Genomic DNA, 24,509 nt, shown 5'->3' with positions numbered 1-24,509 from the left:
CTGGCCGTAATCAACCGGACGTCGCCGGGACCGTTAGGGGTACTCTTTGCTGCGACCCGGACTGAGACGTTGCCTCTAGCCCGGCCGAGCCGTGCCTCTTCTCAAGAGGTCTTTCCTTGGCAGGAGCCTTGCTCCTGCCCTTCCCTCTGGCCGTAATCAACCGGACGTCGCCGGGACCGTTAGGGGTACTCTTTCTCTCTCTCTCCACCTCTCCTTCGGCCCTCTCCTGGCCACTTTCCTCCACCTCTCTCACCACTTCTCCCTCCTCCTCTCTCTCTCTCTCTCTCTTGTCTCTCCTATATCTTTTTCTGGGGCACCGATGGCCTAAGGAATCAAGTCCAGCCTGCCCTAAAGCTTGCTTCTTAGACTCGTAAGCCACTGGTCTATCTAGTGCCACTGGGCTGGCGAAAAATTTATGCAGACCAGTGTAGGTTCTACACTTAGGACACAAATCGTGTTCGACCCAGGTTCTGCCTGGCCGAAACATCGAGTAGTTAAAAAGCTTTAGCTGGTTACGAGACAAACTAAAACGCTCGAATTAAGGAAAGACTAACTCTTAAGCTTACGGAAAAATGCAAACTAACAAGAGAACGGGAGATAACGGGAGGTACATAACGGTGAGTAGAGGTACGTAGCGTAACCTAGCAACGGCAAAATACGAAAAACGCTACGAAGTGGCCTAACAAAATCAACACAAGCTGAAAAAGAACATGAGAGAGCGAAATATAGAAGAAGAAATCGTGAATAGAAATACAATGTAGACATGCTATGAACATGAAAATACAACGACACGCCTATAGCGTGGGGAAGGGAAAATGGCGGGAAACCTAGGCAGTTCGCGGAACTGCTACCCCCGCAAAAAAACCTAAGGGCGGAAACGCACTAGGAATAAAAACAGTCCCCAAAACCCTCCCTTTCAACAAAAAAGGATACTTATCGGGCTGGAAAGGACTGCAATACTCCTAAGAATCCGAGGAAAGAAACTTCCAAAGATCGCTAAAGAAAACCAAGACGAAATCCAAGGGAAATATATCCACAAGAAATTCACATGAAGACACTTTTAATGGTAGAATGAGTAGTGAGGAGTGACCGAGGGGGGGGTTCGGTCATAGAGGGCGCACAGTGTTATTATTTTACCAGGACTTTATAGGCACGGTAGAATGAGGTGCTAAAGTTGTGAGGAGACAGGTAAGCGAGGAGCGAAGTAAATATACCCGTTTTAGGAAGACTCCTACTCACACAGACCACTAAACTATGATACCCTCACAGAGCCTATTACTATTACCACTGTTTACTTGTTTACTATTTTTTAGTTCACTGGTTGTTAGTGGTTTTGTCTTTATTGTCTCTTTTCTTGTTAATTGCCTCTGACACATCATCTATATTGGTTAGTACACACTGTTGTATACATTCATACATTCTTAAATCATAATAAAATCCATCTGTCATATTCCACAATTATTCATACACTTTTCTCAACATTGGTCTCTCTGATATGAGGGGCACATGATGCCGCGCATCATATGTTAACATAAATCAAGTGTGGAAATCTACTAATACCTACACATACTGTTATAATAATAACAATAAAAAAGCGATTTAAATCAATTCGATTGTAGATTCTTCCTTATTCCATGTCTAAACACTATATCCAACCACTACGTACCCAATCATCTACAACTACCCTAGTGACCCTATTACTCTTTGTTCATTCACCTCATTCTACATGTGGTTCCCTTTCCTCCTTGTTCAATTTCACTCTCTTTCTTCCATCTAACCCTGGGGCTTTCACCAATTCTTTTTCACTCTTAGATCTTAAATGCTATCTGTTTCCTAAATAAATCTATACTAATCTCCATTCTTATTTCTCTTCAATCAATTTCCTTTCCTTTTATCCTATTCCCTCAAAACTTTATTTCACTCACTTTCTTTCACTTTTCATCTAGCTTTCACCAATGCTCTTAGACGCTATCTGTTTCCCAATATCTTTTTACCAATTTCAATTCCAATCTATCTTTCATCAATTTCCATCATTCCATCCTATTCACTCTCTGTTTTATTTCATTTATTTTCTTTAAATTCTCATCTAGTTTAAACAAACTCTTTTGCACTCCTGACATGGTTTCCCAATATCTATTTACCCATGGATCTCAATTCCAATCTATCATCAATCAATTTCCTTCACTCTATCATATTCACTCTCAGTTTTACCCTTCATTCCCTTTCTTTCAATCCTCATCTAACTTTCTAAAACTCTTTATTCACTGCTGACACTGTTTCTCAATATCTATTTACCCATTTTCAATTCCAATCTACTATCTTCAATAAATTTCTTCTTTCCCCCCCCCCCCCCCCCGTTTATTTTGTTTTTTATTTTCTTTCTAAATGTGTTCTTAAACCACTTTCCAGGTTTTGACGAGAGGATTTTCAAAAACCAACAACTGTGTACAAACACTCTTCTTTGCATTTCTCTATCGTGTTATTAAACAATTTCAGTGCACTTTACAGATGAGTTGCTATCCATTGACAAATATATACATATTAAATATCTTCTAAAAAATTAACCATTTTCTCCCCTTCCTCAAATTATCAGTACCAAAGGGTTTAAATGTATACATAAAACTGACATTGGTTGAAGTGTAATGAATCATACTACTGTATATTGCTCGTGTCTTTAATTTTCATGCACTCGTATCTTTAGTCTAGACGAGACATAAGCAGTCCTGGTGGGAATCTTTTCATGTGGCCTGATCATCGTCGTCGTCTTCTAAAGCATTTTTTTTTTTTTGCAGATTGAATGACTTGCCAAAGTTTAACCACCAGAGTAGTATGATTAAAGATGATTCACACCACACAACATTGAAAATTGATTACAACCGTCTAGATGTGAAATATTAGCTCTTGAAAAGGCTGTTAGTCTTTAATATGTGTGTATATATATATTCTTCTAACCCTGACCCATGTGTGACATCTATCTATCTACTGTAGATATCAGGTCTGAAGCTGTTTAAGTGCGGTAATATATTCCACTCCTACTTTGGTTTTTGGATTGAGTATTAAACCTGGTCTAAGACGGGTTGACAATGATATTCCACTGGACTGGCGTATCGGTCCTAACAGCGCCGTTTACTGATCTCCGAGGATTTTGTATAGCGCTGTACATCATATCTCGATAAATGTGCTAGTTGTGAAATTATGACCCACGAGATCCGGTCTTCAATACTACAAGAGAAATCGCAGGTTCATGAGTCCTGTCTAGTCCATTTTGGAGACTTTGGATACTGTTTAAACTTTTGCCGAGAATTGTCAGACAGAGATTCCTCAGAGGAATTCTCAGAGATTTCAGGAGACTGCAGCTTGTCAAATTAAACTTAAAAAATATCAATAAAAGAGACATCCGTAGATTTTGGGGGCGTGGCTGTAGATCCCCACTGTGTCCTTGAAACGCCATTACCCACTCCTCTATTTAAAGGAGCTTAGAATATGTTCTAAATTGACACCAGTGTCAAAGCTGTGCACGTCCTTCGTGCGTGATTCTCATAGCCAAATGAAACCACGAATGCGGCTTTAAGACATCCTTTCACAGGCTTAATTCAGTTTATCCACCCAATTCTCAATTTGTCTGAAGAGCTTTGTGTCACAGGAAGAGGTCTACCACTCTTTATTATTATTTTCACTTCTACTCCGGTTTTAATATGAGGCAATCTATATATATACCGGAAGTGGACAGAAATTGACCGGATTTTACCAAAAACGTTTCCTATGGCTTAGGTGATGAGCATTAAAACGGCTTCCTGTCTCCATGGTGCCTCACCATAAACGCTTTTTTTTTACCCACTCGCTAGCGGAATACGTTCTACCTCTACAAACTGATGCATACACCAAATGACAGGTTCTTACTTCCTGTAAGAACCAGATAAGCATGCCCAAAGGAATCAGAATCAATCTTCTTTTTTAATGCCACAGCACAGTTATAAAATACTCCTTTTAAAAAAAATATTCTCACGCAGTTGGTGAATGTTACGTGAAAGAACAAAGTTATTTCAGATTTTATGCAGTGCCAGAGTAGAAATTGCACCTGAGATGATGGGAGTTACTCCATTGCTTACCTTAAGTTTCTATTTTTGCTACGTTTTTTTTTGGTGAGGGGAGGACAGGCAGAGGAGAGAAGGGGGGGGAGAGATAAAAGGGGAGGTACAAGTTAAAACTGCAGATATACCAACCTGAGGGCTTAGTCTGTCTAAAAGAATGCAGTGACTATCCCTACATCCCAGCCAAACACTCTCTACCAGATGGAGAGTACAGTCAATGTTGATTTTAATAAGGACTCCATATTAACCGTAATATATTCAATGACTGTTTTTCTTACATCTTTTGCCCATGCCATCATTATACTGCCTAATTTTCAAAAACCTCAAGGATAAAATTTTCAATGCTGTCCATGCGTGTAAAAGCAACCGATCCATATGCTTCTTATCAGCAACTCCCAAAGGTTCTTCTAATGAAAACACGAGCATGGACACATTTTTTCTTGCCCTAAATGGTTCCCATAACACAGGTTTGTCTATGATTCATCATTTTCAATTTTCCCATTTTCAGACAGGTGAAATTTCATTCCAAATATATCTGGAAATAGGCGAGGGATTGCTGAGAAATTTGGGAAGTGGTGCTACTCTAGTTAAGAAATATATATATATATATGTGTGTGTGTATGTATATGTATGTGTATGTATATACATATATACATATATATATATACTTATATATATATATATATGTATTTATATATATAAATATATATATATTAGTGTTCAAATGATTAACCTAATCGAAATCTGAATCGGTACGAATATTGCATAATCGGAACATAATCGGAATCGGTAAAAATTACGTGGAATACCAGTTATGTCATACCGATTATTCATAAACATATGGAAGGTGAAAATATCATTATTCAAAAACCTATGGAAGTTGAAAATATCAACTGACGTATTAGGTTTGTTCTTTTACTACGAAATATTAAAATAAGACACCCTCTATACGTCTTTCACAGTGTATACTTTCATCAATTTACGCTGCCAGGGTCGCCGATTTTGCTTCCCTCGTGGTTAGTGACTTCAAATTTCTTGGCACAGTAAGCATAGCAGCAATACCAATTTCGCGAATTAACGAATGTGCTTGGCAGGGTCGGAAATAAGCGGGGGCGATGGGCGATTCGCCCTCGCAAGTGCTAAAAAGCCCTCCTAAAGCACAATTACGAGTGCGAAAAAGAAATATAAGAAAATCGCCCTTGTTATATCAGGTGTCTGTGTAAAATTAATTGTGACATGCGTTTGCTTTAGCTAGGAATTGCAGTTGCAGCGCGAATCGCGCAAACAGTTTTCACATCCCGCATCAAATTTGAAGCAGTGCGGGAGGGTTGCGCACAATCACCGGGAACTTCCCGTGGCAAATTACGGCCTGCACGAAGCAATTTTAGTACCAGCGAAAAATAACCTAAAATCCTCACAAATCTCCGACCACATGGTAGCCTTACTACACACTAAGTCAACTGCATGGAAATCTAACCTTGCCATCTGTTTATTCGCTCTAGTTGTGTTGCAAATAAAAAATAAAAATATCCACGGATACTGCAATCTTCGACCACATGTTAGCCTAACAACCACACTAAGTCAATGGGAAATGTAGCCTAACCATCGGTTTGCAAAAAAAAAAAAAAATGCGTAGCTTACGTTACAACTTTCAATTTGCTGGAAATCCGCATTTGTTTGGAAGGTACTGTAAGTGATATGTTTTATAGAGGGAATGTTAAATTTTATATTGGAGTAGTTTCTAGTTGTTATTATTTCTTTACATCAATCTGGTATTACATTTTAGAGTAATTTTAAACAAGTTATGATGGTACAATTTGCTTTTCAGTTTGATTGGCCTAAGCTTACATTTTCTAATTGAACCTGAATGGAGTTAAATAGGTAACGAATAGGTATGTTTAACTTCAAGTTCGTAACATTTCTATTTGTTCATAAACGGTATAATACTGAAAATAAGTACAAAATAATATCGGAATGAAGGCAATATGTCATTAAAATTTACACTTTAGTAAAGATTGAAGATGGATGGTTTGTCTGAGATACTTTTTGAGATGGATATTTTGAGTAACTATTCTTAGCCCATTTCAAGCCATTAACAGGTGACATTCACGTCGAGGTGGTTAGGCCATTCGCTTAGCACAGTGCTGACTAGGTAGGATGTCATATTTCCGTATTTTGGAAATTTAAAAAAAAAAAAAAAACTTTTTTTTTCTTTCCGAGAAACTCCAGAGGTAATTTGGTACATACAAAATGATAACTTAGAGCCTTGTATAACAACGAAGCAAAAGGAAACAGGGGAAAATCACAACAATAATTGTTTCTGTCAAACTTTATTGCCGATTGCGTATATATACGGGATATTTTCTCATTTTCAAATAATCGGAATCGGTACGATTATGAAAAAAATAATCGGTAATCGGTATTTTCTGTTATGCATAATCGGTTGAACACTAATATATATATATATATATATATATATATATATATATATATATATATATATATATATATATATATATACATATATATACATATATATATACATATATATACATATATATATATATATACATATATATATATATATATACAGTATATTCCTCTGCATGAAACTGCCATGTTTGTTGTCAACCTTTGATTACTACTCACATCGATGTGGTCGTCATCATCGCCGGAAACTGGCCTATTGGCTGCTACGGTGCTGGCTTAATTTAATAGTGTCCACACAGTCACTCGATATCGATCGATAACAGACGAAATGAAATTAGGGGATGGATTTCATATACAGGTGCAACTAGTGCTTAAACATGTTTACAGTCAAAACTGACGTAACCAACACGGTTCTGTCTTACACTGTACTCTTATTATGTTGTCCAGAAAAGCAACTGGAAATTAGTTTACCGTGGGTTAGAGCATGGGCAAAAGATGATGCAAGATGGGATGAGGTAGGGGAGGGCCAAATTTAGGGTGAAGTATAGTGATGAACAATTGAAAGGGGTGGAGGGTAAAGATAAGGAGAGGGTAAAGGATATAAGAGAGGGGTACAGGTTGAAAGTGAGGTTGCACAATGGAATATGGGGAAAGTAGTAGCAAATGGGTACAAGCAAAATGGGGGCAGACAGAAACAGGACTGATTGTTCTTTTAAACGTCTTAGATCTAACTTCTCGAGTTTCAAAAAGTCCATAGTGCAGCAAGTAGAGACAGGTGAGGGCTATATATACATGGATGTGGAATAACTCCAGTAGAGATTACATAACTATTGGATGAGAGATAAAGATTATTGAAATATCCCAAAACCTACTGGTTCAGATCTTTTTACAAACAAACAACCCCACCTGTCCCATCACAACAACAGCACAGAGACACTTTGTAGTTTATACTGCTCTAGACATTGTATACTATAGTATGCTATAGCATCGTATGCTATAGAATGCTATATAGTATGCTATGCTAGTATGCATAGTATACTAGTATGCTATAGCACACTACTATGCTATAGCACAGAGACATATTGTAGTTTAGACTGCTCTTGACACTGTATGCTCTGAAAAGTAGACTGCTCCAAAGTAAGAAAAATATATAATTCTGTGCTGTTGTTGTGGGTAGACAGGTAAGGTATTACTTGCCATTAATCTGAAGTATTTCAACAATCAGTTACAGGTTGTACTGACAGCAGAAATATAATACAGTACAATATCTAGGTAGATATTTCAATAAGACCTAACAGGTTAAAAGCCATCATCATTATTATTCTTGTTAAAAAGCGAAAACAAAAGACAAACAGGAGGGTAACACAGTTAAAGCCATCGACATCGTTATTCATGTTAAACGAAAAGAAAAGAAAAACATGAGGTTATAAATGAAAGGACTACAGGGAATCACTTCCCATACTTGTTGCTAATGACTGTTTTCTTGTTCTGTTATTGCCTTAAAAAGAAAGAAAGGAACTAAACATTGAAAGAGAGAGAAGTGTTATATCGTTTCTCATTGAAAGGTCGTCTGCCATTTACCGATATCTTTGTTCATCAATTTGAGCAAAGTTTACCATATTTCAAAGTCGACCATTTCCACTCTTAAATCTACGACCCAGAAAGCTTTTGTTGTAGATTGCCTTGAAGTTTGAATGAAGAAGCAATTATTTAGAATGCAGGCAGTCAAGTGATAATTGTCAAAAATCCCTTGAACTTTGAGTTGTTGTGGTTTTGTTTTCTTATAGAATAATACAGAGCTCTGAATAGCCGGCTTATTCAAACCCACAGTTGCCGATTGAACAAAGTGCGGCATCGTTCTGAAATATGTACATATAACGTATACTAGCTCAGTGTGTGCATGAGTATATGGATTGAAAGTGAATGGTACCAATTAATATGTACAACACGTTAATGAGTGATAAAGGTATTATTGACTTTTACAATTTTAAATATATACAACACATGGATAGGATAGAATAGGATAGGCAGAATCTATGTGAGGTACTAACTGCATTATCGCACAACAGGTACCTGTAGCAAAACCCCAGAGTCACTTCATATTAAGACATTCTATTGGGGAGTTTTTTACTTGGACTAGAAATCTCATGCGTAATTGAGAGTACTACATACTGTATTGTTGCAAACTTCACAATTTCTTTTCAAAATGTAAGCTTCCTTTTGATAATTGTACATAGAAAAAAAAAACTGTTTGTAATCATGAAAAGTTTGAACCAAATCATGGGATAGGCTCAGGTTTTGACCAATCAATGCAATCCTAGAAAGCTTATCAGATTTATTGTTTTGACAGATAGGTTTTTCTGTTTTCTTCAGGTTTCTGTTTTACACCAGAAACAAAAACGTTTAGTGGTTCCGATGCCTAAACATATTCATAGTGTGTAAAGCTATACATATTATATATCTTGAAATGCACAAAAAAAAAAAAAAAAAAAAAAGGTTGATTGTATGAATGTAGTGTGACAAACCTAATATGCCTAGGATGAAAAACCATGGAACATTTGGTTCTTGTCTTGTGTTTAAAAGGTCATTTCTGAAAATTTGATGAATACTAATGACATAAAGTTGGAGAAGTCATGAAACTGTGCTTATTATGTACCAACATCACCATACCAGCTTGAACCAAATTCTATGTTAAACCCTGCCCACTCATTAATATTCATGAGATGAGATACAAATACAATAGGACACATCGACACATCATGGGAAATCTACCTACCAAGTATGACATTGATTCAATGTGCGTTTTCTTGAGATATGTTTACAAGCTAGTCGCCAAATACACACACACACACATACACACCAGCACGACTGCAAAGGTTTTTACCGAGCCTTCGGCATCGTAAACCAAAAGTTGCAAAAACAAAATCTTTTGGGTTAGTCTGGATAAGAAAAGAACACATGTTGGTTGCTATCTTGACCTTATCAGTAAATAATTGACCTTATTCAAGAGTAGATGTAACAACTGGGGCTACTGTTGTGGTATCCTGCTGATTCCACTGGTGATGTCATTCTCTGGCTCTCTGCTACCAATACCACACAGTAGTAGCACATATACAGTATGTATATATATATGGTACAGGGCATGGCTGGCAATATCTAGCAAGCCTAGTACACTACTTCTGTAATATATATAAATGTACACATTCAAACATACATACATACTTGTATGTTCTGTCGTGTTGGTTTTTAGGTTCTAGGCGGCGTTCTAGCTTCAATTGGAATTTTCACTTTTTAGCACTCAAATTGTAGATTTTGTAGTCAATCTGTTTTATCGCTTTACTCTTCACCAGTGCTTTTAATTGTTTTTCGATCTCATATTCCTGTATATATCTGAAAATGGTATATATGTATTTACTGTTATATGTATTGACTGTTTTATGTCATTGTATATTCTAGATTGTTTGTAAAGCGCACAGATGCATCGCGCCTAGTGTGCTATATAAGATTTTATTTACATTACATTACGTACACTACACACTATCATTTACAGTGACAGAATAAATGGAGAACAATTTTATATATGGAGTAATATTAAGTCTGGTATCTCAATGCAAACTTAGTCCTTTTTTGATTGGCCGCCGGATTGATACAAAAAACTTATATGCAACTTAACAATGACTTTAATTTTGAGTCAATGGCTCAAGACAAGGTCAAAGAAAATGAGGTATATTTTATATGCCCCTTCATCATAAAAAACGATATTAATCATATTAATACGTCTTCAACTTTTGATAAAACCCCCTCCATTCAAGAAATGCTTTGTTATAACTTCCAAAAGAAACAAACAAAGAGTTGATCATTTATGAGAATTGCTAATTAATATCCTCCTCATTTCTCATAGCCTTCCTTGTTGCTGGACCGTTTTACTTAACCCATGACCCCATTGTCCTTGTAATTTCTGTCAGATAAAAACAGTATCTTACTTTCTGTTTGTGTACAAAAAAACACACGATCCATACAGAGTCCCACACAATATAGAGAGATGTGTAGGAGGAGGATTCTTTCTAGCATCAACAAAGCCTATATTTTTATCACACGTTATTTCATATCACCCGTAGTTATATGAACCGTATTGATGTGGAGCCGGAGGCATGTATCCGAGATTATAAAATGTTCAAACTTAAAATCTTAGTTAAACCGTGACAGTCTGCAAGTTATTGGGCGCGACCCATTTTTGGGGCTCGCATGTTTTCGTCCAGATATCAGACAATTTTTCAGAGCTTTCAGTGCATTCTGAGCATCAATTCAGGGGAGGGGGGTGGAGCAGGGGAAAGGAGGAAGGAGAGTTTGTTTGGTGGGACATGGCTCAGTCCTTATGGAGGCTCCTAGGTGACTGCAAAAAAGTGTTCAGACCACTGAACTGGCTGTCATCATCATCACAGCATTTTGCCCATGTGGAGATAGTGTACTTATCTTATTTAACATTCCTCAATGTCTAGCAATACTTTTGAGGTACAGATGCCACTGTATCATCACTTCATTAAAGGCAATGAAGACTCGCCCCAAACCGCGTGCGGCCATCTGAAAAAGTTAACTTTTCGTTGCTTGCAAGTGACGTTTGGGCGTGTCGCTACAAAATACAGACAGTAGAGTAATGAAACGTGTTACCTTGTTATCTTAAGCTGGACCTGAGATGTCCATCGCTGTATTGTTTGTACACTGTGCTGTGGGTTTTGACCGCAGCTGTATGTACTGACTGTACACTAGTGTCTAATTACCGACGGTAGCAAGCTGTGTGTGTGTATTTTCTGGGATCCATGGTGGTATCTAACACTTCTGTTACACCTCCTTCGAAACTAGGTCAGGTTACCGGCATTAGACGTTTCTTTTTGCACGAGTCTTCACACCCTTTAAACACAATTCCCTTTCAGGGCCGACGAGGACGACACTCCGACAAAAACTTAAAAGATAGACATCCCCTAGCTAGTTTTAAGCTCTCCTGTCATATAAGATTATCATATGGAATTGAACGGGAAGGTACATACAACGGTATGGAAAGAGAAAACAAAACTCATTTTCATCCCACTCATATCATCCACATGAAAAGCACTGATGACTTATGGGCAGTGTCCCTTTGATAGTTATAGCATATATATGGTCCTATTAAGCTAGCCAGGTCACAATTTTTTGGTACCTGGTACTTTTCTGGTTTGTTTGCTACGACATTGTTTTCCTTTTGTATCATCTTAGTTCAGACAATGGTTATTCACTTGCCCTTTCAAGCTTTTACCTATATACAGAAACTTCAAAAGCGAAAAGGCTACTCTTTTTCTCCTTTTTTTTTCTTTCTCAAGTGTTTTGTGAGCAAAACAGAAACTCCACATTATGAATGCATGCTGACAATACCTTATTATATATTCTTTTTTCTCTGATCATTGTCAAAAGCAAAACTCACCCAGAGTTGCTTTTTAGAACTCTTTATTACAAGACATGTAAATTCGCTCTGACAAAACAATGGACTGCTGGTGTGAATCCTAGCATTGACCCCCTAGAAAGCACCGCGAATGTCACAGACGGTGGAAATATTTTAACCCCGCGGCCTGAACACAAGTGACCCTCTATCAGTGCGCCCGGGGCAAGTGCAGCCTCCACGCACCATGTGATCCTAGCCAGCTAAATTCAATTACAAGGACACAAGCTGTGTTCCTCCTCTGAACATGAAATAAAATAAATTGAGTGCTTTAAGAAATGGTGGGTAGAAAAACTGTAGCCTTACACTGGGGCCTCAGGATCAAACTACTTGGTACTGCAAGTATGAAATCAATATTTTGATTTCTGTTGACGATGTGTGTCAACGGATTGCGAGATAGAATAACTATTTCATTGGAGGCATGCATATCGTTGTAGCGTCGCTAGGGGTAACTAACAAATTTAGAAAACTGTGGGGTGGGGTTGACATCAAGAATCGATTTCACGGCCGCGTTTACCTTCGACCGTGAGCATCGACTGTGTTGTTGAACCCAGTGCTCGGTTTTAAAATATGTGACGAAACCGCAGATCAGACCCGGCGATTTGAATCGCAACACAGACTGGGGTCGAGGGAGGATGAGACTCACCCTGGACTCGGTTTTCTTTAAGTTGTGATGTTAAAAGGTCGAGCCTGGATCAGCATTGACCTTTGACTTTCATTATTTTGTCCTCTCTCTCTCTGAGGATATACACTGTACTGTAGCATAGATCTATACACATGCAGTACAGTACCTGAAAAGAATTACCATTCTTTCATTACCATCGAAAATAAGCAATCACGATAAGTAATTCATCTCATCCCAACATTACCACATAGATTATCCCCCCGAGGACTTGTAATTGTTCAGCATGGCTTTCTCTGGTTTCAAAACCAGAAATTCAAATTATACTTTGCATACAAGTAGTATGAAACTTTTACTGGTAATCTTGGCGAATCCTGAATGGTACTTTGAGATATTGCCACGAGGAGGAGGGGGGCGGGGGGAAGGAGAATAACTGTACTACAGTAAGTTAGCGAGTCTTCTCTTTTGTGCCTCAAGGCTTATATGAACAGGAAAAGTTGAAACTTCAAAGATATGTTTGTTTATTCTTACTCAACAGGGAAATATTAATAAGGTACATGTAGTTAAGAGTAAAATCACAGTAAAGTAAATATGGAGGTTTAATACTAGAAAATGATCTATATATAATTGCATAATTGCATAAGTTGCAAAAGAAAGTGTTTTTGCATAAATTTCATGAGTCAGACTATTATTACGGATGTAAGTTAAGTGATGGGCAAACACTGTCTACCCAATAGTTAGTTTACAATGACATCACATTCCTAAATTTAGTATTATTAGTATTACAAAAGATTGTTGCAATGATCAACCACTGGTTAATTGGAATACTCCTGAAGACTTACCCAGTTCCCCGCCCTCCCCCCCCCCCCACACCACCCCACTCGTGATATACTCCTTCAAATAGAATAATGTACTTAGCATTGATCATACCAACATAATATTCTTTAACGGGAGACTTGGGAAACAAGTGAGATAAACAATACAGGGATGACTTCAAACTCCGCACTAACTTTTCATGGGGTTACTAAGAAACTTTAAAAAACAAGAAATTTGAGGAATACAAGTTGGCATCCATGAAGTATTTCTCTACTCTTATTGTATATCATTTGCACATATTCACAAGAATATTAAACTGGCATAAAATGTATTTTAAATGAAGTCTGACCAAGTTTGTTCCTCACATTTGCCTAATAATTTGATCCATCAAAATACACTGTATGCACATTCATGTAGGAAAAAATATGTCTTCAAATTGAAAGCGATTATACTGGAAATCATAAAAACGAAAACAAAACAAAAAATTTCAATTTCAAACAAAATACACAGCCACTATTCAAAGGATAGATTCTAAGAAATTTGATTTCCAAGGCAACAAGGCATTTCAGTTTTACAACAGGCACGATCAGCTAGTCTGTAACCATAAAATTTATAACGTTATGAACAACATTTACCATCATAATCTGAAAAAGCTCAACACTAGTTACCACATTATTTAATGCAGAATCTTTTGATATATTTATGTTGTGACAAAATTTGATGTAGCAAACTCTCCAACAACTGTATAACAACATTTGACAGTCATTTATTTGATTTCAGTAAATTCAGTCATCTGCATCTTTTGAGGGTGCTTGATAACGCTTTGCAAAGTGTTCAGGCAACAATATGTCCAGGACTGACTGTAAAAATAAATGAATGAACTGGCTCTTTATTTGGTGAAATTCTTGCAGACAACTTGTACACACAGTTGCATCTATTGCCTTCAGGATTAATTTGTTAGGCTAGCTTCAATCACTACTAAAAATCCCAAAACATTTCTTTCTTTCTCTTGGTGAGGTATCTCGTCGAACATTTACATCCACCAGGTTTTCTACAATAAATCACTTCCTGAAACATTTCAAACTGCTTGTTGTGATTAGTAATACTGGCTATTGACTACTGTACCTGATGCTGTGCACATGGTCGCTTAACCTTATCTCATTTCCTGTAAACAGAGGATAGAGTCAATTGATGAAAGTAACACTGGAGTTACCTTTTTACACTGCTTTAGCTGTTAGATAGGATGGCTTTGTGAGTACCACAAGTTCAAGACTGTGATAATCACCAGTTTCTTAAGGTGTGAGATGTTGCTGTGGTCATCTTATAAATTGGTCCTAGGTAGACATAGAAAGAGCCAATTATGAAAAAGACACATCGCTATCTTAAACACTGCTTAAAATGGCTTTGAGTACCACAAATTTCTACAGGAGATTGTAAGACTATGATAACCACCAGTTAGATAAATTATCAGGTGTGATGATACTGTGGTCAGCTTATTTAAATTTGTCCTATGGTGGTAGATATAGAAAGAGCCAATTTATGAAAACGACACATGGCTATCTTAAACACTGCTTGGCTGTTAGATACAATGGCTTTGAGTACCACAGGTTTCTACAGTAGATTGTTAGACTATGATAAACACCAGTTAGTTATATTATCAGGTGTGATGATACTGTGGTCATCTATGTTATTTCCTAGAATTACAAGAGAGCCAATAGAGCTAGCTCTCAAGCCATGTCCAAGATCAAATGACCAGTGCACTGTCATATCAGTCTTAGCTAGTTCTGCGAAACTTGACAAGCTGCAGTCTACTATGACACAGTGGTCAGTCATCAAACTGTGGTCATACGCCAAGTTCATCAGGCAATGTTCGCACCCTGTGAGCACTTAAATATAATGTTGATTGCATTGGTTCAATTCCAGACATCGTTAAACAATACCGATCAGGCCCATCAGGATGGACATGACAGTACCCTCTGTATTACCCTCTCCCCCTCCCCCTCTCCCCCTCCCCCCCCCCACCATTGATGAAAGAAACAAAGAGCCATCCTTACACTGCTTAATGATAGATACCATTCAGGGAATAATTTATCAGGTATCAATCCCATCACAAAATGCTATGCATAATGGGCAAATTGCTGTACGTACAAGTGTAATGATGTCGAGCAGTTTTTTGTACACAGGACACAATTGTATTTTGTAACGGAAAGTTCAAAGTTTTCAAAACTGCTATACAAATTTTGGCTACTGCAGTTCTCAGTATAAGTTCTACAGAAGATTGTACTGAGCAACGTGCCTGACCACCACCAGGACCCATTAGAACATGTAAATGACAGACTATTTTTGTTCGTCTTGTTCTCTATTGATAAAGAAGAGAGGAAATTGATCAAGATCAACTCTGAAACTTTTCCAATGAAAAGAGCTATGACATCAACACCGCCTGAATAGCAGTCAAAGACTCTTGTCTGAAGAGTTGATAAATAGTTGATGAAGATCTAAGACATGTGATTATATAAAAAGAAAAAGAAAAAAATAGAGTGCAGCTCGGCTTAGAGTGGAGGGTCATCAATGGTCATAACAATCTAAACCATTCCACACAAAAAAATGTATTGATCTCACGAACTCCCCGACAAAAAGCTCCAATGATTGGGAATAAAATCTAATTTCCTGCTGATAGGGAAAGATAATAGCCGCAGCTTATGAGACTGTTGTAGTTGGATAATTAGAGGGCTAACCCATGCTGTGTTGTGTATGGTATGAATCAGATCCACTCATTGAAAAGGGGGCGGTGGATGGTGATCATCATTGCATTGCAAGGATTAAAGAGAAAGAGGAATAGTTTTTAAGTCACGCAAGTTTGTGTCATTCGGACTCTTTAAGCTTGTTAGCATTGTTCAGTGAAAGGGTGGGGGGGGGGGGGGTGGTTTCACCAGGCAAACAGGATTAGTTAAAGAATCTATTGTGAGTAAAGGAAATGCAAAAAGGCAGTGATGTTGACACTAGGAAGAGACGGATTACTTTAAAGATGATGTAAAAAAAAACTTGTGTGTACATGTCAGGATAGATAAGATGATGGACAGTGTATATAGGAAACAGTTGTGATTAAAAAAGACCTGTTATCTTAGTAACGAGGCTTTCCATGTTGTCACGGGCACCAATATCTGAGTTACAAGGGCTTTCATGTTATGACTTACACCAACAACAACAACATAAGATCCCAAAGTAAGAAACGGTTTTTCAATCTATCAATATATTATTATCAACTCTTACCGTTTCTGAATATATTGTTCCCCCTCTCATCTTCCCCCTCCCCCAAAAAATTAATTAATTAAAAAATATATTTCAGAATACTTTCATTACTTATATCAGTTACACATCTTGACCATTTACTGATATATAAGTTTTACTTTTACATCTGGAAATTTGTATTCTTTTTTTTTCTTAAACTTTTTTTTTTTTTTCAAGTTTGAAAATGGTGAGCCACCTCAAAGTCATGATGTCAAAGATCGCTTTTACCATTTAAATCTTGTCTGAGATCGAAAAAAAGGTTGACTGACCCCAGGGACAGTTTCATGTATATATATACAGTAAATACTCTCATTCGGTTTGTACAGTCCCCTGGTTTGGGGATAATATTAAACTTGTTCGTTTTGTGTGTCATAGGATGATGTTATGATGCCGTGACTATTTCTGCCGACATTTCAGTACCAGTATCAAGGGTTACAGTCTCCTCAGTCAGGCACCCCTTTTATGATATATATACGTCATCTTTTGCATTTTTCTTGCAGCGAATCTGGCACCAAATGACATTGATAATAACAACATGCAGAGATATGATTACTGGGCAGAGCCCGTACCTCCATCTCTTGTTTAAAGAAAAAACATGTAGTTGGCCATTTTAGTAGACCCACGCCGTACCTGGCACTCCCAGTATTTCCCATTGTACCTCGTCGTTAATAGCATCCTTATTAATTTCAGTAGTAGCCTAATACGCAGTACCTGGCATCCTTTCTAGTTTTTCCAGTTAACCAATTCTTAGTAACTCTTCTAAGGCCATTAACTTCATCATAAGGAAGTATAAAACATCATGGTATAGGGACTCTCTTAAAAGTTATGTGATACCTCATTTCACTGACGTTTCTTGCATGATTCTTGCAATTTCAACAAACGTTCCAGTAATAACTCTGTCATGGATATCGTGGAAAATACAAAAACAAATAAAAACTGGAAATGGGTTCTTGGCTCTTTCATATCGTGACAAAGGTTGAATTATAACCATTTGTTTCCACAGCCTTTAGTATAGCTGAAAAAATTATTTAAGATGTTTCTGGTTCTGTGTTGCAGAGTTCAAATGTGGTATCACTTGCTAATATGACCTGGTGTCAGTCAGAAGTGGGACTATCGCATTTAACCAAATATTTATCACAGCCATGGAGCATTCCATATCTCATTAGTAATGAATGAATAACCCCATCTGAGGAGGTATGTGAAAGTACATGTATGCCTTAGAAAGTCCATATAAATTAAGGGGAAGGGGTGATTCGTACTGTAAATTACACTTATAAGTGACTTCAGTACAGAACAGTTCTACAAAATCTTCTCTTTGTTCAATCTCATCCCTAACTCTCACCCCCCCCCCCCCGTCCCCCCCCTCATCTCCATTACAAACATTGTGTTCAAATACACAAAGAACCTGATCATCTCATTTTGTTTTCTTTTGTTAAATCTCACTTTTTCACTTTAATAATGACCTCTGATCTATACCCACTGTTTTTGTGCAATTTAAGTTCCTTTAAGTATGGCCATGAACTCCCTCCCCTGAGTCCCCTCCCCACCCCCCCTCCCCTCTCCCCCTTTCGACCTTTAGATTCAATGTTTAGGGTGAGTTATTTACAATTTCAATTTCAATTTCTTCTTCACTCAAAACTATCCCCACTTTATTAACGAAACCTCTTAATTAACAAACCCTCATATAGTTCTGATCATGAATGCCTAGTCTGACCAGGAAGTGTTTCTGACAGTAGTCCTGCAAATAATATGAATTCAAAGACAAGTTAATATCTCAAGTCAGGTCCACCACAATCATGTGTGCAGTTCTTTTCTCATTTAATGTAAAGCACACACATGCACACACAACGGTATCTTCCTTTGATCTACTACCATTGGTATATAATGAACAAGGTCTGTCAATGATGACACGTTTATGTTGAGATGACTCAAAGGACTTAGATTTATCGAGAGTGTGAAGAACTGTAAGCACTTTTACGTAGTTTGTACTGAATGGTTTTGAATTTACGGACCGGTCATGAAACGCACTAATGGTACAGTATCTGTTACTAGTAGTAATACATTGTAGATCTGGTGAAAATAAGGGATTTAAAAATTTGATATTTTCAGATTGATGAAGTGGAATCTCATAATATCATATTGTAATACTAATACTAATGATCTTATGCACAAGAACTGTTAATACAACTTTTTATATTTGAGTAACAAACAATTTATACAAATATTTAATTGTAGCACAATGTACAAAACACATTCAGTGTTTGGGAAAGACTTACAAATCTCATTCAATAAATTTCACCTGACGACTTACTTTATTAAGTCTTTTGTTGTTACGGTGACATAAACTTTTAACAGAATAATGGCAATGGTATTCTACTACAGAGCTGCATTCCTTGAGGCACAGACAAAAAAACTTTAAAACCAGGGTTGACCGGGCAAAGCCATTGTTTTGCTAATTCCAGCAGACCTTTATCAGACAATCATTTCGGTTGATGACTAATACTGTTGAATCCATTTTCTGGTTTGCAACCAACAATAGAGTACAAAGACTTGACACTTTCACAGTTTGTGTGAAATATGGATCAAAACACCAACCAGTGCAGGAACAATGGTCATAAATTTCACACATTGGCCCAATCCACATGTACTATACCCTCGATAACTATATATGTATTATTGTGGCAGATGAGTTCCTCTTAAGAAAGATATATTATAAGTACTAATAAATCTGTGCTGCATTTTGTGTTCTATTTGAAGTCCCTTCATTAATATGTAGAATTTATGACTGGGAATTATAAAGATTGTACTACAGTACAGTATGAGTTGAGTTTGGCTTAATCTGGTGTTCAAATCTTGCAATTTTACCAATCACCGTACGTACTTTTACTCATTGATCTTCCACAATCTACTGTAAACTCAACTATTTGACTGTACAGATTTACTGTAATACACTGGTTAACATCAAAGTCTCATGCTGTCCCACCAAACATCATGCCATGCCACCTTCATGAAAATAACACAAAGGAGTCTCTAATGGCTTCTTCTTCAAACACCAACAACCATAACCCTCAACTGATCGAACTTTGTAACTTGTTTTCAATAACTTGGTAGTTATTTCTTTCACAACACACCAGAAAACAGCTTGACATTGCTCTATGTTATAGTTTAAAGTATGTTTTAAAATGCATGTGCTGGTATGCCCCTATAACTTTAAATACATGTTGATAGTACCAGCACATTCATTGTACTGTACATGTATAAAATTGTCTGCACAGTAAACACCTCTATCTAGTCTTGACTTCTGACAAGGATGACTAATGAGTGTGTGATGTATTTTCGCAGTAAAAGAAGCCATAATACTGCTATTTCTTCAGCCGGACACTATTTCTTCAGCCGGATTCTAAGACCCTTTGACAAGTTGTGACTCGTCCTTAGATCTCCTTGGAATAAGGGCTTACTGGTTAATCACTACCCCCCTTTTTTCATGTGTATTCTGAGCAGTGGGTGTGCAGTTTTCAGTTTCTCTTGGGCCACAATGTATTGAAAGTTTAGAAACTGAATGGGTACAAAAGAAGAAGAAGAAATGCTGGGAGCAAAGAGCAGGCAACGGCCTTGAATGGGTATTAATGACATCACAATAGAGTGCTTAAATTCCATTCCTAATTAGTAAACTGCAGTTCCAAAGAGGAACCCACTCATGCAGATTGAAGCTAAAAAAAGGAAGCACACTTTTTTTTTTCTCTTTTTTTTTTTTTGTTGTCGGAGAAAATGTAAAACTTATCTGCAGGAAAGGGGAAAAGTTGGAAGAATCAGGTTTTAACTTTACTTTTAATACAACCAATGGTGGTATGAATTAACAGATATCTCCAAACATATAACTATTTGGTATATTATATAAACTTAACAAACCCAATAGAGTTGAGTGTCCAGACAATCTTCCTAAATTTTTGTCCTTTTCACAAGTGGTGTCATCACAAGTATGTATACTTTTTTGGGGTGATTGAAGGGAGACCAATGTTAAGATTGCAGAGTTCTCAGAAAGAATACCTGCAGGAGTCCCACACAAAAACAAAAAAAATACCTTCCTCCATTCTACATGAGAAAGTGCCATTTCTCTGCTTGACAATCTGTTAAATTATTTTGGCATGGCATGGCATGGCAGTTGTGAGCAGATGAACCCAACATTCTTGTTTTTGTCTAAGTAAAGTTTTAATGAATCCTGTTAGATTAAATTAGCTAAAGATATGAACATTGTAATATTTACTAGGATTCCTCAAAGTGCTAAAAATTTGCCCCTCTCATTTTTAAGTAACTTCAAATTTTTCAATAGGTAAGCTAGTGACTTAAATATCAAGAAAGTGTGGAATGAGATAATATTCACATTCAATATCAGGTGCTGCTTGTTCCTCTGACTCCTACCACCTGGCACCCACCATATCACCCTGGGGTATAATTAACGAATTGGTTGCCATGCACATTTTTTTTCTTATATAATATTTACTATGTGAGAAAAGTTCGGAAATAAAACTCTGGCCTCTCACAAGCCATCTATGAACTAGTACTGCATACATGTACAGTAAATAACTATGTAAAATATAATATCTGGTCTATATATTTATTTCAATTTTTTACTCATTTTGCCAAAAGAAAAACATATTTCTTTTAAAACTGAAACAAGAATTCGAGCTCATTTGGTATGGTTTGTGTTGTGTCTACATCAATTTTTGGACCAAATCCTCACAGATGCTTTAATATTAAATGGGGTAAAAATTGCAATCAATCAAAGAAAATGAAATATTTACATTTGTAATTTTTTTCTTGATCAATATGGAAATTAGTCTTTCCACTTTCTTGAAGGATAAAACTTATCCTCCCTCCTGAAAGGAGAATCTAGCTCAATAATTGGTATGTTATTGACTTTAGAATACAGTACTGCCAGCTAGTTGCTCTCCGAGTTAATAGCAAACACACCACCAAAACAAACATCAAAGGATTTCTTTGTAAACTTTACTTGGAACAATGAACTGTTGAAATAAGGTTAACGGAGTATTTTGAACAGGTGGCAGTCCGTTTACACTATTCTGTCGTAGGCTAAAATGTTACCAATTTATTACACTAGGTATGGAGATGAGGAATGTGCAAAGTGGAATGGAGTCAGGTAAGAAAGGCTCAAGGTAAATTATTGAGTTACTTTCAGGTCTTACTATAACTATATATAGCAATTTCATATATTTCACTGGCAGTATATATATAGTTTTGAGGGGTTAACACATAAATTTTCCAGTAGTTACAATTGCCATCTTAGATTACAGAAGTCCAATTATGCAGCAAAGGTGACGAGGAAAATCGAGGAAGTCACATTGGTCACTTTACTTATAATCTTCTGGATGAGGATCAATTTACTGTTGATGAGTCAATACAGTATCATATTTGCGTCATAGACAAGTTCTACAGTGTATACGTCCTACTAACAATAATAGATCGCAGCTATCCATTACAAACAGATTGACGAATACAGGAAGTAATATTTTGACGTTATTCCAAAAAGGATTGATAAGTGATAACTTCCTTTATCTCCCATCCTCTAGTTCAGACTTCTTATCTCTCCATTTGTTGTTCACTTGACATAGACATGATCTGGAAGTACGTTCTCAGTTCGAACTGAAAAAGTGGTGTCTAATATTAGTGAAATGCAGGGATGGGCCAGTTGTAACAAACATATAGTCATAGGATAAGACCACTTGAGAAAGTTTGTTTACGGAATCCTTAAGTGTAATGTATTTCACAGCAACTGGCAACTTATTTCACAGTTAAAAATTGTTTCTACCCCTTACACAACCTACTTCCTCCCCCTTCCCCCGATGTGCCAACTGGTCCTCCTTAGAAAAACAACCACTTCACCCAAACTGACACAATACGCACACATCACATAGCTTGTGAAGAAATGTCAAGTTTTTATGGCAAATTACAAATGCTTCCTTCCTTCCTTTGTAAATCAATTCCATGCCATTATATTATGTCTTGCTAAGTATGTTTAATGTGAAGTTTACAATGTTTTGAACCCTACGATAAATTTCTTATTAAGAATTAATTTTGGTACTGGGGAACGATGTTATTATTATTTAGCCTAGTGTGTTTTTGTGCAAAGTGGCAATCTTTTTCTTTCCTTGTTTTGTTATGGTCGGCGACGAATACTAGCATTTGTTGTTCATAAATAATATCCAAGTGTTGTCATCTTCAAAACAAACTTAATTTATAGTAATGTTTTTGTCCCTAAGAGTAAGAAATGATCAGGCAGAAAATGAGAGATAAAAAAGTAAACATCTACAAGATGGTCACTAATTAATGTTAAACAACAGTACTAGTACGCTTGTACTAGGAGTAATACCAAAAAGAGCTTGTTTACAGCCACGATTTAATGCATAGCCTAATTAAGCTTATATCACTGTACATCCCTACTAACCCTAAGCTTGTATATCGCTACACTATATGAACCCAACATGACTAAAAACCCTGTGTTATATATCAGCCATTTTCTCAATACCACAGTAACATTGGGCATAATCCATAGATTAATAAAGGATAGTTCTTGCCTCTAAGGCCCAATGTAATGTGAGTGGGACTATTCTACGAGGTAATAATAATATATATGTGTATGAGGAAGAATGATTAATTGGGTTCAAAACAACTTACATAGGCATGTGAAGTGTGGGTCTAACTTCACAGTGTTTCTTAGACTTTGATCTTAACTTTGCACTAGCCTGTCCTGTCGTTCGCTTAATTATCCTTATTCATATTTCTTACCTGGTATCGCGTATGTAGGAACTTCATTTGGGCTTACTCCGCCAGCATTACCGTATGCTAATTTTACATCCGAACAACCACTTCTCCCCGTTAAGGCGATTGCTATATTTATTTCAACGGTCATTATGGTCCAAAGGAAGCAGAAGATGTCATTTATCCGAGCCATTATGCTCTTCTAACATGCGGTACAGAATTATAAGTAAAACAGAAATGTGTAAACTACTTATCGATGGCCTTCACTCCAGTTCAGTGCAATACCTCACCAATCGTAACTGTGGCCCTACTGAACACTAACACTGACAGTAAAACTCAGGTGCTCTCAATCACAAATTATGTTAACCTGCAAACAAGAATTCAATAACTAAAACCAAGCGATCTAAAAGATTTTAAAATATTCCTCAGTGATGAAAATATCTTCCAATTATATTCCTAGCTAAGAGGTATCCATGTTTATCTAATCCAAATTTGTCCCCATCTTCGCAAGACCAGAGACTGTAATTCCTCAAACTCGCTGTTCTACTCTTGTAGTTGTACGTCTTACTACTCGACTCCTTTGTGGATATTGAAAGCCGTACATATGATGCAGTCCACAGTCTAAATTAGTCTACACATTGTGGGAATTCTGGCATGAAGTTGTATTGTGGTTACTCAGCTTTTGGTGGAAACTAGAATGGGTAACCCAGTCGTTCTCTTTATCGCTGTCAGGTGTGTTTTGTAAGTGCTCAAACAAGCGCAGACAATTTCAGCAGTCAAGTAAGTTTTCAGTAAGGTTTTTAATTCATGCGATTTCCAAAGAAATTCAGGTGCAGATTTCACTTAGGATTTCTAAGGTTTAATCCGACACTTATTTTCAATTCTCCAATATATATCATGAATTGTGAGGACTTGAAATGAAAGATTGAGTTTGGCATGCCTTCAGTTGCTAATTCAGAAGATTCAGTAGAAACATACAGCCTTCCATGAGGTGCGAGCTTAAAAGTGCCATCAA

General features: G+C 36.9%; 1 protein-coding gene across 1 annotated transcript in view; it reads right to left on the bottom strand.

Annotated features, from left to right (window-relative positions):
* LOC139975038 (glypican-6-like) overlaps nt 1-24,138 on the bottom strand; it is a 93,017-nt gene extending 68,879 nt beyond the window's left edge. Inside the window, exon 1 of the mRNA XM_071982647.1 lies at nt 23,522-24,138. Within this exon, the coding sequence (XP_071838748.1) occupies nt 23,522-23,687 (166 nt within the window). The 5' untranslated portion in view covers nt 23,688-24,138. The remainder of the gene's footprint in view (nt 1-23,521) is intronic.
* Between the last annotated feature and the right edge of the window lie 371 nt (nt 24,139-24,509).

This window comes from Apostichopus japonicus, chromosome 10 (genome assembly GCF_037975245.1).
Source record: "Apostichopus japonicus isolate 1M-3 chromosome 10, ASM3797524v1, whole genome shotgun sequence".
Taxonomy (NCBI): domain Eukaryota; kingdom Metazoa; phylum Echinodermata; class Holothuroidea; order Aspidochirotida; family Stichopodidae; genus Apostichopus; species Apostichopus japonicus.
This window is presented reverse-complemented; position numbering and strand designations above follow the sequence as displayed.